This window comes from Bombus pyrosoma, linkage group LG6, assembly GCF_014825855.1.
Source record: "Bombus pyrosoma isolate SC7728 linkage group LG6, ASM1482585v1, whole genome shotgun sequence".
Lineage (NCBI taxonomy): Eukaryota > Metazoa > Arthropoda > Insecta > Hymenoptera > Apidae > Bombus > Bombus pyrosoma.
The window spans coordinates 11,171,833-11,189,203 of NC_057775.1; the positions used below are offsets into that span (position 1 = coordinate 11,171,833).

A 17,371-nucleotide genomic window follows, 5' to 3' on the forward strand; every position below is an offset into this window, starting at 1 on the left:
GATAAACGTGATTTATACAAAAGTAGCTTGTAAAGCAATACACGTCATTGTAAATAGAGATTCTTATGCTAGTAAGAGGATGTATGTATGTATATACATATACACACTGTACGCATTTATTAAAATTATCACGTGAGTATAACAATGGTAATCGAGAGAAACTAAATAATGAGAAAAGGGCATGAGGTACCATTTTGATATTTTTATAAGATTATTTAGATAATTTAAAAGTACGACAAAACAATGTCATATACTGTGATAATGAAGTTAATGCAAGATGAGGAAAGAAATTTTTTTGAAAATATGAAAAGCGGTTTTTTTCATGAAAAATTTCAACTCGTAAATTTTTTGTTAACCGTGAAAATGAACAGTGAATGGTGAAAGAGAGAACGACAGACACAAAGTCGTAAAGATGATAATCCTAGGAACAAATTTTATTGATAAAGATAAAAGAGATTTCTTATCAGTTTAATGTCTATGATCAATTAAAAACGATTATAATGTAGTCCATTATGTGAGAAATAATACTGACGATATTATACATGATTCGTACGTTGCATTATTTGTTTTTTTTTGTTCATTTTCAATTAATTTATAATTAATATACGTGGAGAAAAATAAATTAATAAAGTTGAAGTACAATATCGCATATTACATAGCTGCTGAAAAATTGAATAGTACTTATTGATATTAATCATTTACTAATTATTTATGTAGATAATTATTTTTTCTTATTTTTCATGTTCATAATAAGAAGGCAACAAACAAAACACATAATTATACCACAAATATTCATTAAAATATTACACTAATGTCACTATTAAATATATTCCACGTACAAAGAATATTTTCAAATTAGTATTAATTTATCGCAGCGAGGATTAAGTCATTATTTTTGAGAATTAAATAAAACAATAAATGAATACACATCTGATATACACGATTTGAATTAAACGTATCGAGAATAATGAATTTACTTTCCTAGAGCGAGTTTTCAATTAATTTGTGAATAATGCGTACCTACGATAAATGTGTATTCAAAAAAGAAATAAATTTAACAATGATCGATTCAACATAAGTATTTGGACTGACGACACTCTGGGTGCGAACTACTTACTACATGATGGGAAAAAGATGGTTTAATTCAAATTCTTCAGTACGGCAACAAGAATTAGGGGGCGACGTAGCAATTAACAATTTTTTTTAATACGTACATTATCCTGGAATATTATCGATAAATAATTAAAAAAAGAAAAAAGTATCCAAATTCTTATGTTTAATTAATTGGTGTATAATAATAATTACGTACAAGAAGGCTTAACAAAATTAATTCGATTCAAATGTGCTATTGGGAAAGCGAAAGTCGATGGATTAATTTTTAAATTAATAATATCTGCTTTCTTCTTTCACCGATCATGAGAAGCTGCGATATTGCACTAACTTTCTTTTAGGCGAACTTATGGCATCGTGTCTGAAAGTTACGCATTAATTAAAAAAAAATATTGTATGTCGATGCGTAGAATTCTAATTAGGAGAGACTATAGGCAGGAAAAGAAGGTAAGGTGGCTGTTGGTTCATCGACAGAACAACCAGGGGGCCATCTGTAATAAATTACACCAAGGTATGTTTATTTTTAAATACGATTTAGTCGTGTCACTAAATTCTTTTTATGTTATGTTACGTTAAAGTGAATTGTGATGTTGGCTGCTGGTTGCTTTGATTAGTATTTTAGAGTAGAATTAATGGAGCAGCAAATATAGGTACATGGGCAAAAATGGTGTTTGGTTGATTGGTGTGTGTATAAGTTTGACTCAGTGTTTTCCCGTTTTTTGAAGATCTACAAATTCAATTCAATTTTTTTTCTTTTTTTTGTTTTACCTTTTAAAGAGAATTAATTAGTCGCACTTTATATATTATATTATTGAGTCAGTCCTCTGTTTCTGATGGATATCTTTTTCTGTTTCTTTAGGAAAAGTAGATGTATTTCGACTGTTGTGATGAATTATATAATAGTAATAATAATATAATAGTTAATAATAGATAATAATTCCTCATAATAAATGTAAAAGCTGGTACACAGAGATAACAAGCGACTCGCTGGTGACGCGGACAAAAAGACTTACAAAAACGTGACACATGCACAATACTAGACAAAAACTTTGACAACACAAATCACCAGACTAATTTTTTTCTTGTTTCTTTCTGCACCGATGTTCATACAGCGGCGAATGTTGATACATCTGCTGGCCCAATATGATAACAAATCATATCAATATTCAATTATCTAAAACATTCTAAAACTTCTTCCTTAGAAAGTCTGCTGCAAACCACTCGATGGGTTGCAAACTATATGTTTTCCGTATTGTTTTTTTTTTGTGGACATGATTGTAAAGTCCTTTTCTTCTTTGTCTTCTTCATCTTCTTTGAACGAGGGCTTGACACAGACTAACAAGATGTTTGTGGCAATAGATGGAGACAACTCAATTAGTAAACTGAAACCGCCCGGTCCAGTAATATAGATAGCAAAACCCTATTCCAAATTATAGGTAACCGGAAGAACGTATTGTTCTCACAGTTTTTGCATTCTGTAGTTCTTATTGTTGTCTTCATCGTCGTTATGATCATCACTTTCTTCTTCCGTGGATGCATTATCTAACCATGTTAACCAACTGTTGACCTACACCATTTAAACATTATTAATTAATACAAGTCTCTTTAAGTTTAGTTTGTTATCATGATATAAATTACTAATCACATGTCAAATAGAATAATTATAGTTATGAAGACAAAAAAAGTGTATTGGTATTAAAAAGATTGGGCAAGAGTTTCATAGAAATTGTTATGCAATTAAGTGTACTTTTTATAGCACAGGAGCATTTTATCAATAAAAAATACTGATTATATTGTACTGTATAGTACTGTGCTAATTTGTAGACATATACAAAATTTGAAACATTAATGTAATATTATGAAATTTGAAATCCTATTTACCTCAAATAATGCTTTACCCTTGCCCGGATAAGCATCAGTAACACATTCTTTCCATTTGAAATAGGCATCTTCTTCAATCACCTCTAATCGGTAAAGTCCATCAAACCATCGCAATAGCATCCCTTTTGGAAAATTGTGCGAGAACCAAAATGCTTGAAGTGCATGGAGAGCTGTCACTTGAGACTCTATATCGACGAAGAGTAAACGCATCAAACGTGCATATTTTTCCAGTAATGCTTTTTCCTTATCTATTACTGATTTTCCTACACTAGAAGGATCAACTCCAGGTGCCAGTATTGTTTCCTAATACAAACATGAAAAATAGAAATAATTATAAAGATATCAAAATCAAGTATGGAAAAGAGGACATGAGATTTTTAACTATTTACAATACTAACAAAATGATTATAATAATGATACAATAATAATAAAAATATAAAAAGAAATTATACATAGTTAATAAATATAGTAACATAAAGTAACGATTTTAATTAATTTTCATACTAACCTGTGTAATGTATTTCAGAAGAACGTTCATCAAAGCGTTAATAAACTCTGAATCAGAATGATGCGAAGGTTCTAGCTTTTCTTTGATCCATTTGTAAAGAGTATTAGGATTTGGGTCATATTCTAATTGACGCCATATATCTCCCTGGATCTTAAGAAGCGGATAAAGGAAAGTCAATTCTCTGTCCTCCAAGATCTCCGCAAGTCTCTCTTTTGTCTTGTCTGCTTCAGGTAGCTGGCTAATAAGATTCACCTTGCTCTCGTTAAAGATCTGTGTGAGTCTTGCTTTGCCTTGGCTTTTATGTAACTGCTGAAGTGTAAGTAAAAACAATGGATGATGCTGACCGTTTTCTGTCACAGCAACCAGATCGGTTAATTGAATTAAATTATCCACAATAGCCTTGGCTGTTAAGAAGGCAACGTGAGAAGCTACACAAGGCACAGTACTCTCTTTTTCTGGAATATTGGACACTAGTTCTTTCCATCCCTCATGTATCTGCTGTACGGTAATCATGTCTGCTTTCTCCAATTCAACTACAAGTTTAGCTGCGAGTTCACGCTCAGAATCTCCGCGGTCTAATGTATTAGAATATAACGTATAAACTGCATGACGTAAAAATCGTTCAGGTATTTTAAGATCTTGAAAAGCTGTTATTGCGTCCTGTATATTCGTATGAGAAGCAAGATCGTCCATCAAGGAGTTCACTTTTTTCAGTATCTCTTCTCTAGAGGTTCCTTTGTCCTTTCTATCACGAGCTTTTTCTCGTTTATCTACAGGACCTTGTTTTATTACGATTGCTGGTGACAATTCCTTGTGCAATAATGGCGAGCTGGGTTTTAATGTGCTAGTACGTAGAAGAGGTAATTCCGATGCTCGTCCTGTGAACAGATCTATTAATTGAGATAATAATTAGAAATTGTCTGTGTGTAGCCATGCGTATTAGCATTTATATGTTAAATTTGAACATCTAAATTAAATATGATTATTTAAGTAGAAAAATATGAATTTGGTTGAACCATATGTGTTAGTGTTATTATCTTTTTCAACCAAGTTATGTGTATACATTATTTTTAACAGTTACCGCTAAGCATTTGAAAAATTAATATTTGCAAAACTAAATAATATTTTATTAACTAAAACACATACCACTGTTGAGAGGTAGGTTGGGATTGATGTTGGTTTGTTTAAACATCATAGAATTAGCCGATGGTCTTAGCGATACTTCTTCTGGATGTCCAATCAACATCTTATTTTTATTGAAGCGTAATTGTTCTTTATTGCTATCTGTAATTCAATGAAACAGATTCATTAGCAAGACGTACGTGTTTTAATAATTAATTGCCATTTAATAAAGTAATACATACTGTTATTAAAGTTTTGTGGCGAATTATGTTGTTGTTGATTGTGTTTTCCTTGATAGTTGTTTTGGTTACGATTCTGATAGTAACCCGGCTGGTTACGTTGATTGTGACGGCCATAAGTAACCCCGGAAGATCCAGAGAATCCGTTAGGGCTGAATGGGGATGGCATGCCGAACGATGGAGAAGTCAATGGTATGCTTCCCATCATATCCATGTCTAATCCGCTACGTCCCATTTTTCTTAAAAATTCAGCTCCGAGGCGATCCTCACGTCTATGGAAGCCATTTCCCCTCGAAGACTCTTCATTATCACTGCGAATTTGATTAATTGGCATTGGACCTTCAGTGCTGGTAGCCTTACGCGGTACCCAGCCATCACGGCGTAGTTCAATGACATCACGCAGCATAAACTTGATGCGTAAAGGAAGATCTCTGCTCTCAGCTAAGGAGTTCATACGATTGAAATATTGATCCATAAGTCCGCGGCCTTTATCCGAGTCAAGGATACGGCCGCAGGTACGCATGATTTGACAAAGGCATTCGATATCCTCGGCAGTATCCCCCCTGGATCTCCTTCGCCTTTTCTTCTCCAATAGTTGCTGGATGCAACGATGTAAAATCGTTTCCGATACGATTCCCAATTTTCCCAGTTCTCCGATGAATTTAATGTTACCAAGCATTTTGCGCTTAGCCACCTGTCGGCGTTCCTCTTCCTCTGGACCAAGTTCATCCTGATTTTCGAATGCCTCACTTGCCTTTGAACGATTTTCAAATTCGTCTTTGCACTTGTTAAGAAGGAGAACTGTGAATGTGCTTTGGCCTTTTTGACTTTCAATGAGTGCTTTTCGTGGTTCAAAGTTTGCAGCTTCGTCAGACAGCCGTTTGCACAGCTGTGCGTACATAGAACTGTACTTGGGTTCATCAAGTGCTTTTTCGAAGATCTAAAAGTATAATGGTAATAAATATTAAATTATACAGATTTTGATTTTATTTTACATATTATAGCACTTATCATCTACTTACCAAAAAAATAACACCTCTGAGAATCACATCAGAATTAAGCTCAACGTTGAGCAGGTCGCTGCTCAGCTTTGCGAACTTTTCCGGCGTAAGCTTATTAAGAATACCCCGCACCTTTCTAAAGATGAGATCATTTCTGCTTTCTGGGGTGAGTGCATCGCGTCTAACAGTTGAAGGAGGGATCCAGCGTTGCTCAGCGGATAGGGAGCGAATATCGTCCCTGGAAGGCATCGAATTTTTTTAATTTCAGTGTGTTACAAATAACAGTGAACACAGAAGATTGATTGGGTGTAAAAAGAAGCAGCTCGTGTATGATTGTTACAGTCAAGGTAACTTTCTAGACCCTGACCTTCCTCCCGAGACACGAGAAGCACCCCCCGGTCCTGTGGGGTTGTCCGTTGTTGCGCGTGTTTCGGCCCCCTGAGTGATAAATCACAGCACACAGATCTTCCTTTAGGAAGCTGAAACAAAAAGAAGATTACAATAAGAATACCTGTCATTTCATCAATAATTTATTGCTTACACGCATGCTACTCCATCCATGTTTGACTATTAATATCGCAGCCTTTTGTACCTAATGATGCAAAAATATGATGTATTAACACACATGCAATTGGGATGCTTAGAGTACAAGTTATCGTGTGCAGTCTGAAAAAGTATATTATAATTTTATCTCTTTGCACAAAATGCATTCCTATTATTTCTCCATTAAATCAATCAATCTTTGAACTATGTGTACTATAATATATTTAATGAATTTTATACTATTGACATCAAATTATTATGTGATAATTATATCATTATGTAATATCTTACAAATTAAATGTTTCTATAAAAGACTTCATAAATTGAGGCATAAATTTATGAAAAGAATAATTGAAAAGTATTTTCCAAATAAAGAACACCCTACTTTTTTAAGAATTTACTAGTATCAATATATTAAATACATAATACTCATGTAAACTGTACAATACAAGTTTATTTCCAGAAATAAATTAAAATAAATAGAAAAAGGAACATTGATTTTTTCTTCTTTACATCTCAACATTGTAGTACTAAATATGATTATGCAAAATGGGTGAGAAACATTCACTCTTGTCCAACAATTAATAAATCATAAAAACATAACACAAACATCTGTTTATTTCTCTTCTGATAATAAACATCATTTTGGAGTCAAGTAAATAGAAACTGAGCATAATGCGACATGTAAAATACAAAATCACAACAAAACAAATTTAAAAAAAGAATAAAATTAAATTTTTTCCATCTATTGTATATAATAACAAAATATCAATTGCTTTATAAGTAGGCTGCTGGATGTTTATGTAAATTCCTGTTTTTTGGAATGCAATTAAAGAAATGGAATCTAAAGCAAAAATTTATTTCGTTTATTAAATATTACAGCAAATATTATTATACTTTGAATAAACTATAGTTTTGCATACTATGTGGATTTCTGAAGCTTTAAGGTTCCTATAGATGCATAAACATCCGCAGTCTACTTGTAAGAATAAGACTTCTAACGGCAGGAAGCACGGATTAACAGTGTGCAGCCTTATTGCGCTCACAAGTGAAGGTCTTCAACGGGCAGGACGAGGACCTTCTCCAGGGAAACGGCTTTGATCTTGAGGTATCGGTTACGAACAAAACAACCAAAAGCCGTGGACGATAAACGTGGAGAGGATCGTATGTGGGGCGCGGCTCATGGTCAGACGGTCAATGAACCTTTCGTCGTCTCACCTCGACCGATCTCGGCTTCTATCGCCAGCATGATCGGGCGAGGTCGGACAACTTCGTCCTGACTTCGACTAAGGTCGCCTTTGACCGCTTCTACTAAGCGATCCATGTATTTAGGGTGCATGACTGGAAAACCTTCGGTCTGTTTTCAATTATATGCTACCGGATGGAGGAAAACAGAGAATAGCTTTATCTCGAGAACAGAAAAGATACCAATATCAATTCTATGTACGGTTCTTTGTGCAATGTTCTTTTTCTTTGAATCGCAGTATTATAGACTCTCTTTTTTTACTATGAAAGACATTTATCTCTGTATACGAAATGAAAAAGTAAGGTGGAATCTATAATGATTAGAAGTATGTGCAAAAATTGTCAGACAAATATACATGTATAAATTTGAGTTTTAATGTTTAATTATTGTATGCATTTATGGTAATTTATGCGATAAATGAAACTTGAGTAATCTGCGCAGTGTTTTGCTTATCTTTATAAATGTATTTTATGATGAAAAATAAATGTATTGAAATAACAAGCTTTTTCCGATTAGAATAATTCCAAGAGTAAATTGAAATTGTTAACAGTAAGAGCATAGTATAAATGGGAGATATATACGATATTGCTGTAAATTATTTTGGATGATTTTTAGAAATGTAGAAAATTTAGATGAACAATGTAATTTTGGAATATCAATATACGGTTACAAAAATTCTCACTCGATAAAGGCGGAAACTAAATACCATTGAAGATGTATGTACTTACATATACATATATTGTGACTTAAAAAGTATTACTTTGAGTTGCACGACGAAGGTCGCTGTCTGCAACATGCTTTGACATTGAAAATTTCTTTGGTGCATTAAACCGGTATTTGGTTTCGTTTCCTTTTAAATTTGTATTACTTTCGTTGTCAGACAAGTACACGAAGATTTAGGGAAGGCAATCATTTTGACTTGTTCGATTACCAAAATAACAATTGAAATTTCTTAGCAGTTCTAAATTTATCTTGTTTAAATTTAAATATACGCATTTAAATATCTACCGAACATTTCAATTTGGACATGACAAACGAAGTATTATAGCCAAATAATTTTACAGATATGTAATTAAACTATAACCAAATACTTTTTGTAATTTTCTTCTTTTTTGCATAATAATTCAATAATAATTTTAAATATTGATAATTTCATTGTAAATTGTGTACAAAACTTGTATGGAAATGTATCATAAAAATAATGCATTCTATGGTTTAAATGTCTACGGAATTCTGGGACTATGACACCGGAAGTTCAAAATTGCAAAGAAAGTTATACCAATTTTATAGTTTTTGAAGCTACAGCGCATGCCAAGTTAAATATGTCATAAGTATATCTACGAATCTTATTATCGTAAAACAAAGCAAAAAATAATCCAAAATTTTAAACGTCTTTAAATATGTTTACCAAAATAGCTATTACCTTGTAATAATTTATACCGCGTATTTTTCTCTAAATAAAATTAAAATTACTGATGAAAATAAAATTAAATAAACAAAAGTGAGGACAGTAACATTTTTAACAATTTTGAACAATTCAGAGTGTAAAACGACATTAAACGAGACCTTAAAAAATAATTATGTACAAGTGGAGCCACGTGCTAACAATAAATAAAGGGATAGCAACGAAACTTAGATCGAGTAGTTCCTATCCTTCTTTCAATACTTCAGACACTCCATTATTCTGTTTCCTCATGACACGTCATTGATGCGCCGTGACGACTGCACTCCACGAGTTAGAACAAGGTTGCCAACTTTTGAAGGCCGATAACGCATAAGATCAGCGATTGTAGGAAAAAGAAAGTGAAATATCTCTAATTCAAATGAAATTTTTCACTAAACACTTAAAGCAGTTTCTATAGAGAATATTTTCTCGTTAATAATATTATAAAATGTTTCTAGAAAGAAAGAAATAGCAAATAGATCTATGATAATACTACCAACATTATAAACAATAATCGCTAGAGAAATAGCACTACACAAAAAGAGATCAAAATTCTTTGCCTCTAAAATTTTTCATGACAATGCACATTATTTAACATCTTATTATTTAATGAATTTCATGTAATTTAAAAATTTCTCGACATTCCAACTATAATCTAATTACCGGAGAGTTGTAATTTTGCTTTATACATTCACGACCGTTTTTATGGTTCGCATAATTAGCACATGCACAGAAACACAGATGCCGAATTTACCAAAAATTTCTAGCAAGTGACATAGTTACGTGGCGAAGTGCAAATTAGCCGCACAAAGTGGACAGCTGAAAGAAAATCAGTACGTCTATTCATAGTACGATAAGCGTTTAAGTTTGATGTAACAAAGAGGCCACATACGGTCGTCACACGTCCGACATAGGAACAGTCATATGGCCGAGCATTTAAAGGCGCACGGCAAACGCGCTCGCCACGGGTGCGCATGTTGTAACACGCTCTGCCCCAAGTATTAAATGTTCGAGGTTGTAATCGTTAGAATTCTAGATCGTTAGTATGGCACTATAGAAACTGAGGTGGCAAATCTTTCACATCGAAACGAAATTTGATTTTGAACGAATTACATATACTCTTATTTAAAAATTGATTTCAACCGGATCATGCTTATAAATCTGTTAGAATCTTCGAATTTTATATCCTAATTTAGTTTTCGTTTTAACAAAAAAGATACTTTGAACATAGGAAAGATTCTAACTTAAATTTGAAGAAAGAAATCACATATATTAACAATATATTGATATATTAAAAAAAATCTTTAATGAGAAAAACACAATAAACCAAAAATGAAATTGAAGATCACTTGCTCAAGTATTATGAAGAAACGAAATAGATGAAAAATAGTTGTCAGAAATGCTTTTTTTTAAGTAAGCAGAAATTCAAAATTTATAAAAATGATTCTAAAAATTTGTTCTCTGTTAGAAAGATAACGCAATATATTATTAGTTCGGCATCATTTTATAGTTTCTTTGTTCAACCATAGCATACAACAATGAACAACAATGAATAGAAAGATAAATGAATTATAAATATAAAATCTACCAAAGGAACGACATTATAATTTTAAATATATAAAATGGAGAGCATGAAAAGTACCTATCTTAATCGAAAATTTGAGGCCATATATGTACAAAAATTCCAGCGGAACGTCAGAAACATGACAGTGTACGGCTGGTTGGTTTCGTGCACGCCTATGCGTGTACGTGCACATTGATCGATGAATACGTATGTGTGCTCCATGCATACATATGTTTACAAGAGTCTGTCTCCATATCCGTCACAAAACTAATGTATCAAAGTGTATCGAACAGCAAAAAATTTGTCGGAACGAACACTTTTTTCTCAAACTTATTCTAGAATATTTCGCTAGAAAAATTCCTAAGTTTATTTGTCTAAAGCAAATTCTTAAGAGACGACCAACCCTGTTAATTTTTACATTCCAACTTCGCTCTTTTTTAACGAGTAAAAAAGCTTTTAATGTTTTAATCCTTTTACAGGAATTGTTACTTCTACCAATAAAATTTAAAAGCTACGTGAAAATATATCTTCGTTTTTGAAGTATGATAAAGATAAAATATGGCCAATATGGGCGTAAGAACCAGAGCACTACCCCCATTTGTAAGGGATGGTAGAATAACAAAATAAAATTGAGTTCACTAAAATAAATTCTTGCATTTACACAAAATTATGCGTATCAAGAATGGCTTTTTGATAATATAAGTGAACTTAAGAAATTCCTATAACAATAAGGAAACAGCCGATTGATCCGAAGATGAGCAAAAGAACAGGACAGAGTTAAAGAAACTTTTGACGTAAGCAGTGTGTATAGGACTCTCTAAATAAACGAATCGATTTTGCAACTGAACAGAAAGTAACCAACAAACGAAGAAAGGAAGGTACTAATTTCAAAATTCATCTAAAAGGAAGCTAGGCAACAGAACATAATGGTGGAAGGAGATTCATCATAAACGTCGAAAATTTTGCTTTCTCGTATAGCTTAAAAGAAAATATGCTTCTAATTAAAATGCGAGATGTGCATAGCTTGAAACGTGTATAAAACATGCTAGAAGATAAAATAATGAACCTACACCAAAAGTCACACCGATTAAAATGTCAAAAGTGGGAGGGAGTTGCGTAGGTGCTTGCAAACAACACTCAATTACCACTCGTGCATTGTTTAATTTTGCTGTTATTCAAACGAAAACTAGTCGATCGAATGAAAAAATTGGAATTAGAACGAGATATAAAACTGTAAAATACGATAGGGAGTCGACGGAACGGAAGATGCGTTCGGAACCGACATGACGCACGACCTATGTACGAGCTGTATTGACTCGAAAGCAACCCTCGAGAAAATTCTACCAAATTTCCCAACTTTTAACCAGATTTTTTGTGAAGAAAATACACGCAACGTGGTAAACTAGTATTAAATTGGTTATAGTAGCAGGCAGACAAATGAAAATATATGATTTTTGCGAGTAAAACGATGAGAAATCACAATAGCGTTTACTTACGGCCGACGGTTGTTGTTTCTGAAGGCTTTCGCAATCAGTCGGTCGTACTCGGGAACTTCCGTACCGTACGTCTTGTCAAGCCAATGTCCGCCATGCGACTAACATGTAGTCCCGCAGGAAAGTAGCTTATTAGTCAGTTTAACTGTTCAATAGAAAAATTTTATTACGGATTTTTCCTACCTTTTATTGCTTTAAACGTATAGAAATATATTAAAATAAATGTACCGTTAGTTTTATTTTTGATCCTAGCGGTAGTAATATATAAGACGGTATTTCAGACATTCGTTTCTATGAATGGATAAAAAATTATTTTATATCATAAATTAATATTTTTATTTATTTTTCTTAACAGGAAATTTTCTAAAAAAATTAATTTCTTTATATGAAAGATTACAATTTATATTTGTTTATTATAATAAAATAAAACAGTGTTTACCAAGTGGTGTTTTGAATCTAGTAGTACTGACGGTGTTATAGACACAGTAGACTATATTAAATTCCTTTTATATTACAAACTAATTTGAAATTTGCAAGACGTACATTATATTATTAATAATTTATTATCAGAGAATAGATCTATTTTTATTAGTCGATAAGTAAATGGATTATTTATAGATACTGAGTCTAGGCTTAAAAAATATGAAACGCCGATAATGTGGAAAACTGTCTGAATCGCGGTTTCGTATACAAAGGGGCTATTGTCACATAGGCGGTGGATTAGATCATTTAGGCAACTGTCAGTTTCTAAGATTCAGTACATAAAGATAGTTCTCTTAATTTTTAAATGTGAATTAATAAAGCAATTTATATTTAGATATTAAGAACATTTGTGATAAAATAAGTCAGGTTTGTTTTACATATTTGTCACATATGCATTTATGCATTTTTATCTCGTATTAATTTTATTCTTTCGTGTACGTATTTGCCGTATATCATTAAAGATCCGAATGCTATTCAGCTACATAATGACGAATAGAAATAGAACAGAATTTTAATGCATGCTGATTAAAATTTTGATTTACTATATAATATGTGTATCATATAATATTATACTATATTATTCTAACTAATATATCATTTTTATGACAGCTTCAAAACATTCATCTGATACATATTTATATTGTATTTCCTAGGGTTCAATAAATTTTACATTTATTAACAATATTACCACTAACGGAAAATTTAAAAGTTTAAACATTATGTGTTTTGTATAAGTATTGACAGATACTTGAAATATGTGTAATAGGTACATACATTTAACAGTATTATGGAAAGTAAGATTAAATATATTTAATCTAGGAGAATAGAAATTATATACAATTATAAACAAATTAAAGATGATGTTAATTTAAATACATTGGAATACATAAAAATTCTGTTATAATGTTTATATGTCCTTAAAGTTTTTATAGTGATTCATATATGTGATAATTTATCAGTGTTATTCATGGATGTGTCATATAGGTTTTATGATTTCATTGTATGTTTATATATATATAAACATAAGGTTATACGTAAAAGAATTATTCTCTAAAATTTTAAATGTATTTATCTTTTATTTTTAAATTTTACAGGTCTCTAAATTTTTTAGTAGAGAAATTTTAATGAAACTTATATTTATTCTTAGAATGGCTCACTGTTCTCAAACATATGGGTCCACGGATCAACGGACAGATGTACCTGATGTAGGATTTAGTCCTACTGAACTTTATAGTCTCAGTGAAAATATTACTACTAACATATATACAATAAATACAAGTTGGAAGACGCTAGAACGTGCATATAAAAATGTTGGAACCAATAAAGATAATCAGGGTCTAAGAGATAAGGTGTAAGTAATTATAATAAATTTGAAATAAAGACAATAATTTAGAGATATATAATATTTTTTAATGTCCTATTAACATTTTACATTTCAATTCATATTTATATTTACATTTTATGTATTTATTTTGTAACAAGGCATGTCACACAATTAAGCACAAATCAAGTAGTAACCCAAACCAGCAAAGACATTGCAAGACTGACAGTGCTAATGAGGCGAGGTGATAAACAACAGAAGTTGCAAATTGAGAAACTTACCACTGATTTCAAAGATGCATTGCAGAGATACTCAGATATGCAGAAGGTAAAATATATTTTATTGATTGTGTCCTAGTTAATTATAATGTTTTCATGTACTTATAATTTCTTTGTTATGGAATTTGTAGTCAATTGCTGAAAAAATGAAGAGACATATTTTGCTTACAACTAGTATAGAAAATCCTATGGATCCCGAGGAAGAAGAACAACAACGTTTACTTCAAGTTCAGGAAGATGAACACAAAGTGACACAAAGGTTTGAAATAAACTATATCCTTATTTTGATAGATATACATAACTATACCTGCACATATTCGTAGTGAAAAGAGCTTGATTATTTCTCACAGCCTGCATACAAGCAATTGGATGAGAAATGGCTCACATTATACTAATCTTATTAAAAAAATATATATACAAATAGGTCTTTTTCATGATTTTTGTAATATGAGCTTAATTCATAGATTTTAGTATGAATATCGAATTAAAAATTTCATCGTAAAGATTAAATAATTACAGTGTGTATTATTCGTATAGAAAAGTAATAAAATGCACTTGAGTGTATGGTAAGTTTATTTTAATCGATATTCTAATACATAATACAAGTCCTTTAAATTACGTTATTGATCATACATAAAATGATAAAAAAGTAATCTACAAGTACTTCTCTTTCCTGATGTGCTTAGGAATCTTGAGTTCCAACAGGACATACTGTTAGAGAGAGAAGACAGGATAAAACGAATTGAAGGTGATATTTTGGATGTAAACCAAATAATACGCGAACTGGTAGCATTGGTGCATCAGCAAGGAGATTCAATCAGTGAGCTATTCTGTCCAAATTTTATAAAAATATCTCGTTTTTGCATATTTTTATAAATGCTTATTATTGTAGATACGATAGAGAATCAAATAGAAGATGTCCACGCGAATGTTGAACTGGGAGCACAAGAATTAGTTAAGGGAAGTAATTACTTAAGTAAATATCGACGGAAAGTTTTTGTCCTACTGTTACTCGCGATCATAGTTGTCGTTATATTAATTATTATTCTAGTCACTAAATTAAGTTAGCGCTCCTAATCATCGTAGATACTGCGAACAAATGAAAAAGGTTGTCTCAATCTATCTTACTGATCGTAGTACTAATATCGTGGAAAAATATAAATTGCCAGTTTATATATTGGATATGTAATATGGGGAGAGGATAGACTTATTTTATATTCATTTGTAAATTAATTAATATAATTCAAACGTATTATCCTTGTTTACTTTCCAACATATAAAACATATAATGTTCTTACCGCGTAACTTGTTTTTTATTTTCCATTTTAAGGCAATTTGAATTTAATAACTCAAATTGAAGCAAAGCATAACAAAGATATTAAATATCCGCATCATTTTTTATAAAAGGCTTTTAATGGTAGCAGAAACAAATTATTGAACATTGCAAAGTAACTGTAATTTTTGTTGTATCTGCAAGCTATTGTCTAACAAAAACTTTTATAAACCATTTTGTTATTAATTGTATTATATATTATTTTCTCAATAAATTATACAGCATTATAAATACAACCAGCATCGAAGCAGAATGTTAATGTTATATTATAGCTTCAAATTTTATGGCAATAGATACTGTTTGTTAGACATTCATATTAAAACTATGTACTCTACTGATTGACTATATATAACATTTTGATATATACTTATCATAATTAAACAATTACTTAATGTAAATAGTAAAATTATTCATTAATTTATTTATTATAATAAATCTTTAAAAAATGTGTTATTTAACATTTTATTATATTGATATTAGAAGGTCACAAATGAAAGCATAAAGTGATTAAAAAGAGATATGGGTTTATCCTAAAAATGCGTGAAATAAACGACGTGGCACTATATTGATCAGTGTTGGAAGATTTGTATAGATAGCATTTGTTAAATGAACTATATCTTGTTTTAACATTTTTTATAATTGTGCACTATAAATATGTAATTACTGTACCCTGGTTTTTATTTAAAAATGTAACTTTCTGTTGCATATATTTTACCGTTCAGATAAATGATACATACTGATAGATTCTGCTCAACTTTATTAATCAATTGAATGTAATGAGAAGTGATAAGTGGAAATTATGTTTTGTAAAATAGATATTCTTTTACTAGCTTGTCATTTACATGTTATCATTTTGAAACAATAAATTCGTTTCGTATTATTGAATAATTAATTATGTGCCTGTTATAAAAGTAATATCATATAACATGTTGTCTCCGTCCTTTATTTTGGAAATATAAATTTACACAAACTGAAAATGAAATTTTGATTATATGATTATGTCATGAATACTGTTACTTATCGCTTTTCATCTTTTCATCTATGTTTAAAGTTATGTATAAATTAATACGAATACGTGTATTTATATGTATGTGTACGCAGCTTTACTTTTACAGATCAGTCACTTTAAACAGCTTTACAATATAAAATATATAATGTATTGAGAAAAAAACAATAATTTACATTTTTCATGTGTTTGAAACATTTTACTATTTTATATACAAACACAGGTACTAAGGAAATATTAAAAAATACTTATCGCAGTTTACGATTTATGTCACATAATATAGGGAATGCCTACTGATGACTTCTTCAAAACTGTTTTCAAGCTTACATTTTTACAAGAGACTATATATCACTATGTAGTTCTTATTAACTACATGATAATTTGAGAACTTTTCAGGACATATAAAAGTGATAAAAATATCATGTTCTTAATCTAAGCATAATTCAATTGTATAAATTGTGAATATACTATAATTTTTTATAATCATTCTTTAATAGAATTATAATATTGTTTATTATGAATTATGCGTATTTTTGCTGAAGGTTACAACATTAAAAAAGGAATACAGTACAGATTATCGTAAGATTGAGACAGCCATTTTCTATAAATCAATTTGTCTCTTATATGATTATTAGGCATTCCAGAATTTAACAGTCCAGTGATTACATTATTATTAAGATTATAACTTGAATATTGTATATACAACTAACCACTAACATTCAAAATAAATTGCATTATATATGATACTAACATTGTTACGTTGTTGACGTATATACAGATGACAACAGTTCTGTTACAA

At 30.9% G+C, this 17,371-nt stretch overlaps 2 protein-coding genes across 7 annotated transcripts; one reads left to right on the forward strand and one right to left on the reverse strand.

Annotated features, from left to right (window-relative positions):
- Nucleotides 1-415: 415 nt before the first annotated feature.
- On the reverse strand, nt 416-12,300 carry LOC122568517 (eukaryotic translation initiation factor 4 gamma 2). Of its 4 annotated transcripts, none has more exons than XM_043728325.1 (8): nt 12,155-12,296; nt 6,229-6,340; nt 5,883-6,099; nt 4,864-5,800; nt 4,646-4,783; nt 3,500-4,389; nt 2,992-3,294; nt 416-2,677 (listed from the first exon to the last, which is right to left on the reverse strand). In XM_043728325.1, exons 4-8 carry the CDS (start codon nt 5,759-5,761, stop codon nt 2,570-2,572), a joined length of 2,337 nt encoding a protein of 778 aa, XP_043584260.1. In that variant the 5' UTR covers nt 5,762-5,800; nt 5,883-6,099; nt 6,229-6,340; nt 12,155-12,296; the 3' UTR covers nt 416-2,569. The 4 variants fall into 4 exon arrangements, with proteins under 4 accessions (XP_043584260.1, XP_043584261.1, XP_043584258.1 ...); XM_043728326.1 differs by lacking the exon at nt 12,155-12,296 and adding an exon at nt 6,403-6,551; XM_043728323.1 differs by having other exon boundaries at nt 5,883-6,340; nt 12,155-12,300.
- A 366-nt stretch (nt 12,301-12,666) lies between these two features.
- LOC122568519 (syntaxin-12) lies at nt 12,667-15,802 on the forward strand. Of its 3 annotated transcripts, XM_043728339.1 has the most exons (7): nt 12,667-13,000; nt 13,288-13,400; nt 13,782-13,985; nt 14,117-14,282; nt 14,365-14,492; nt 14,920-15,053; nt 15,126-15,802. In XM_043728339.1, exons 2-7 carry the CDS (start codon nt 13,390-13,392, stop codon nt 15,299-15,301), a joined length of 819 nt encoding a protein of 272 aa, XP_043584274.1. In that variant the 5' UTR covers nt 12,667-13,000; nt 13,288-13,389; the 3' UTR covers nt 15,302-15,802. The 3 variants fall into 3 exon arrangements, with proteins under 3 accessions (XP_043584274.1, XP_043584275.1, XP_043584273.1); XM_043728340.1 differs by lacking the exon at nt 13,288-13,400 and having other exon boundaries at nt 12,672-13,000; XM_043728338.1 differs by lacking the exons at nt 12,667-13,000; nt 13,288-13,400 and having other exon boundaries at nt 13,759-13,985.
- The last annotated feature ends 1,569 nt before the right edge of the window (nt 15,803-17,371 follow it).

What these genes read in the sequence shown, in the direction of transcription:
- LOC122568517 (XM_043728323.1), bottom strand. Translation starts at nt 6,110, where the DNA reads ATGCCTTCCAGGGACGATATTCGCTCCCTATCCGCTGAGCAACGCTGG. An exon ending in TCAGAGGTGTTATTTTTTTG is followed by an intron (nt 5,801 to 5,882) that starts GTAAGTAGATGA and finishes TTATACTTTTAG; the next exon opens with ATCTTCGAAAAAGCACTTGA. An exon ending in TTCTGAAATACATTACACAG is followed by an intron (nt 3,295 to 3,499) that starts GTTAGTATGAAA and finishes TGTTTGTATTAG; the next exon opens with GAAACAATACTGGCACCTGG.
- LOC122568519 (XM_043728338.1), top strand. Translation starts at nt 13,759, where the DNA reads ATGAAACTTATATTTATTCTTAGAATGGCTCACTGTTCTCAAACATAT. An exon ending in GATACTCAGATATGCAGAAG is followed by an intron (nt 14,283 to 14,364) that starts GTAAAATATATT and finishes TGGAATTTGTAG; the next exon opens with TCAATTGCTGAAAAAATGAA. An exon ending in TCAGCAAGGAGATTCAATCA is followed by an intron (nt 15,054 to 15,125) that starts GTGAGCTATTCT and finishes TTATTATTGTAG; the next exon opens with ATACGATAGAGAATCAAATA.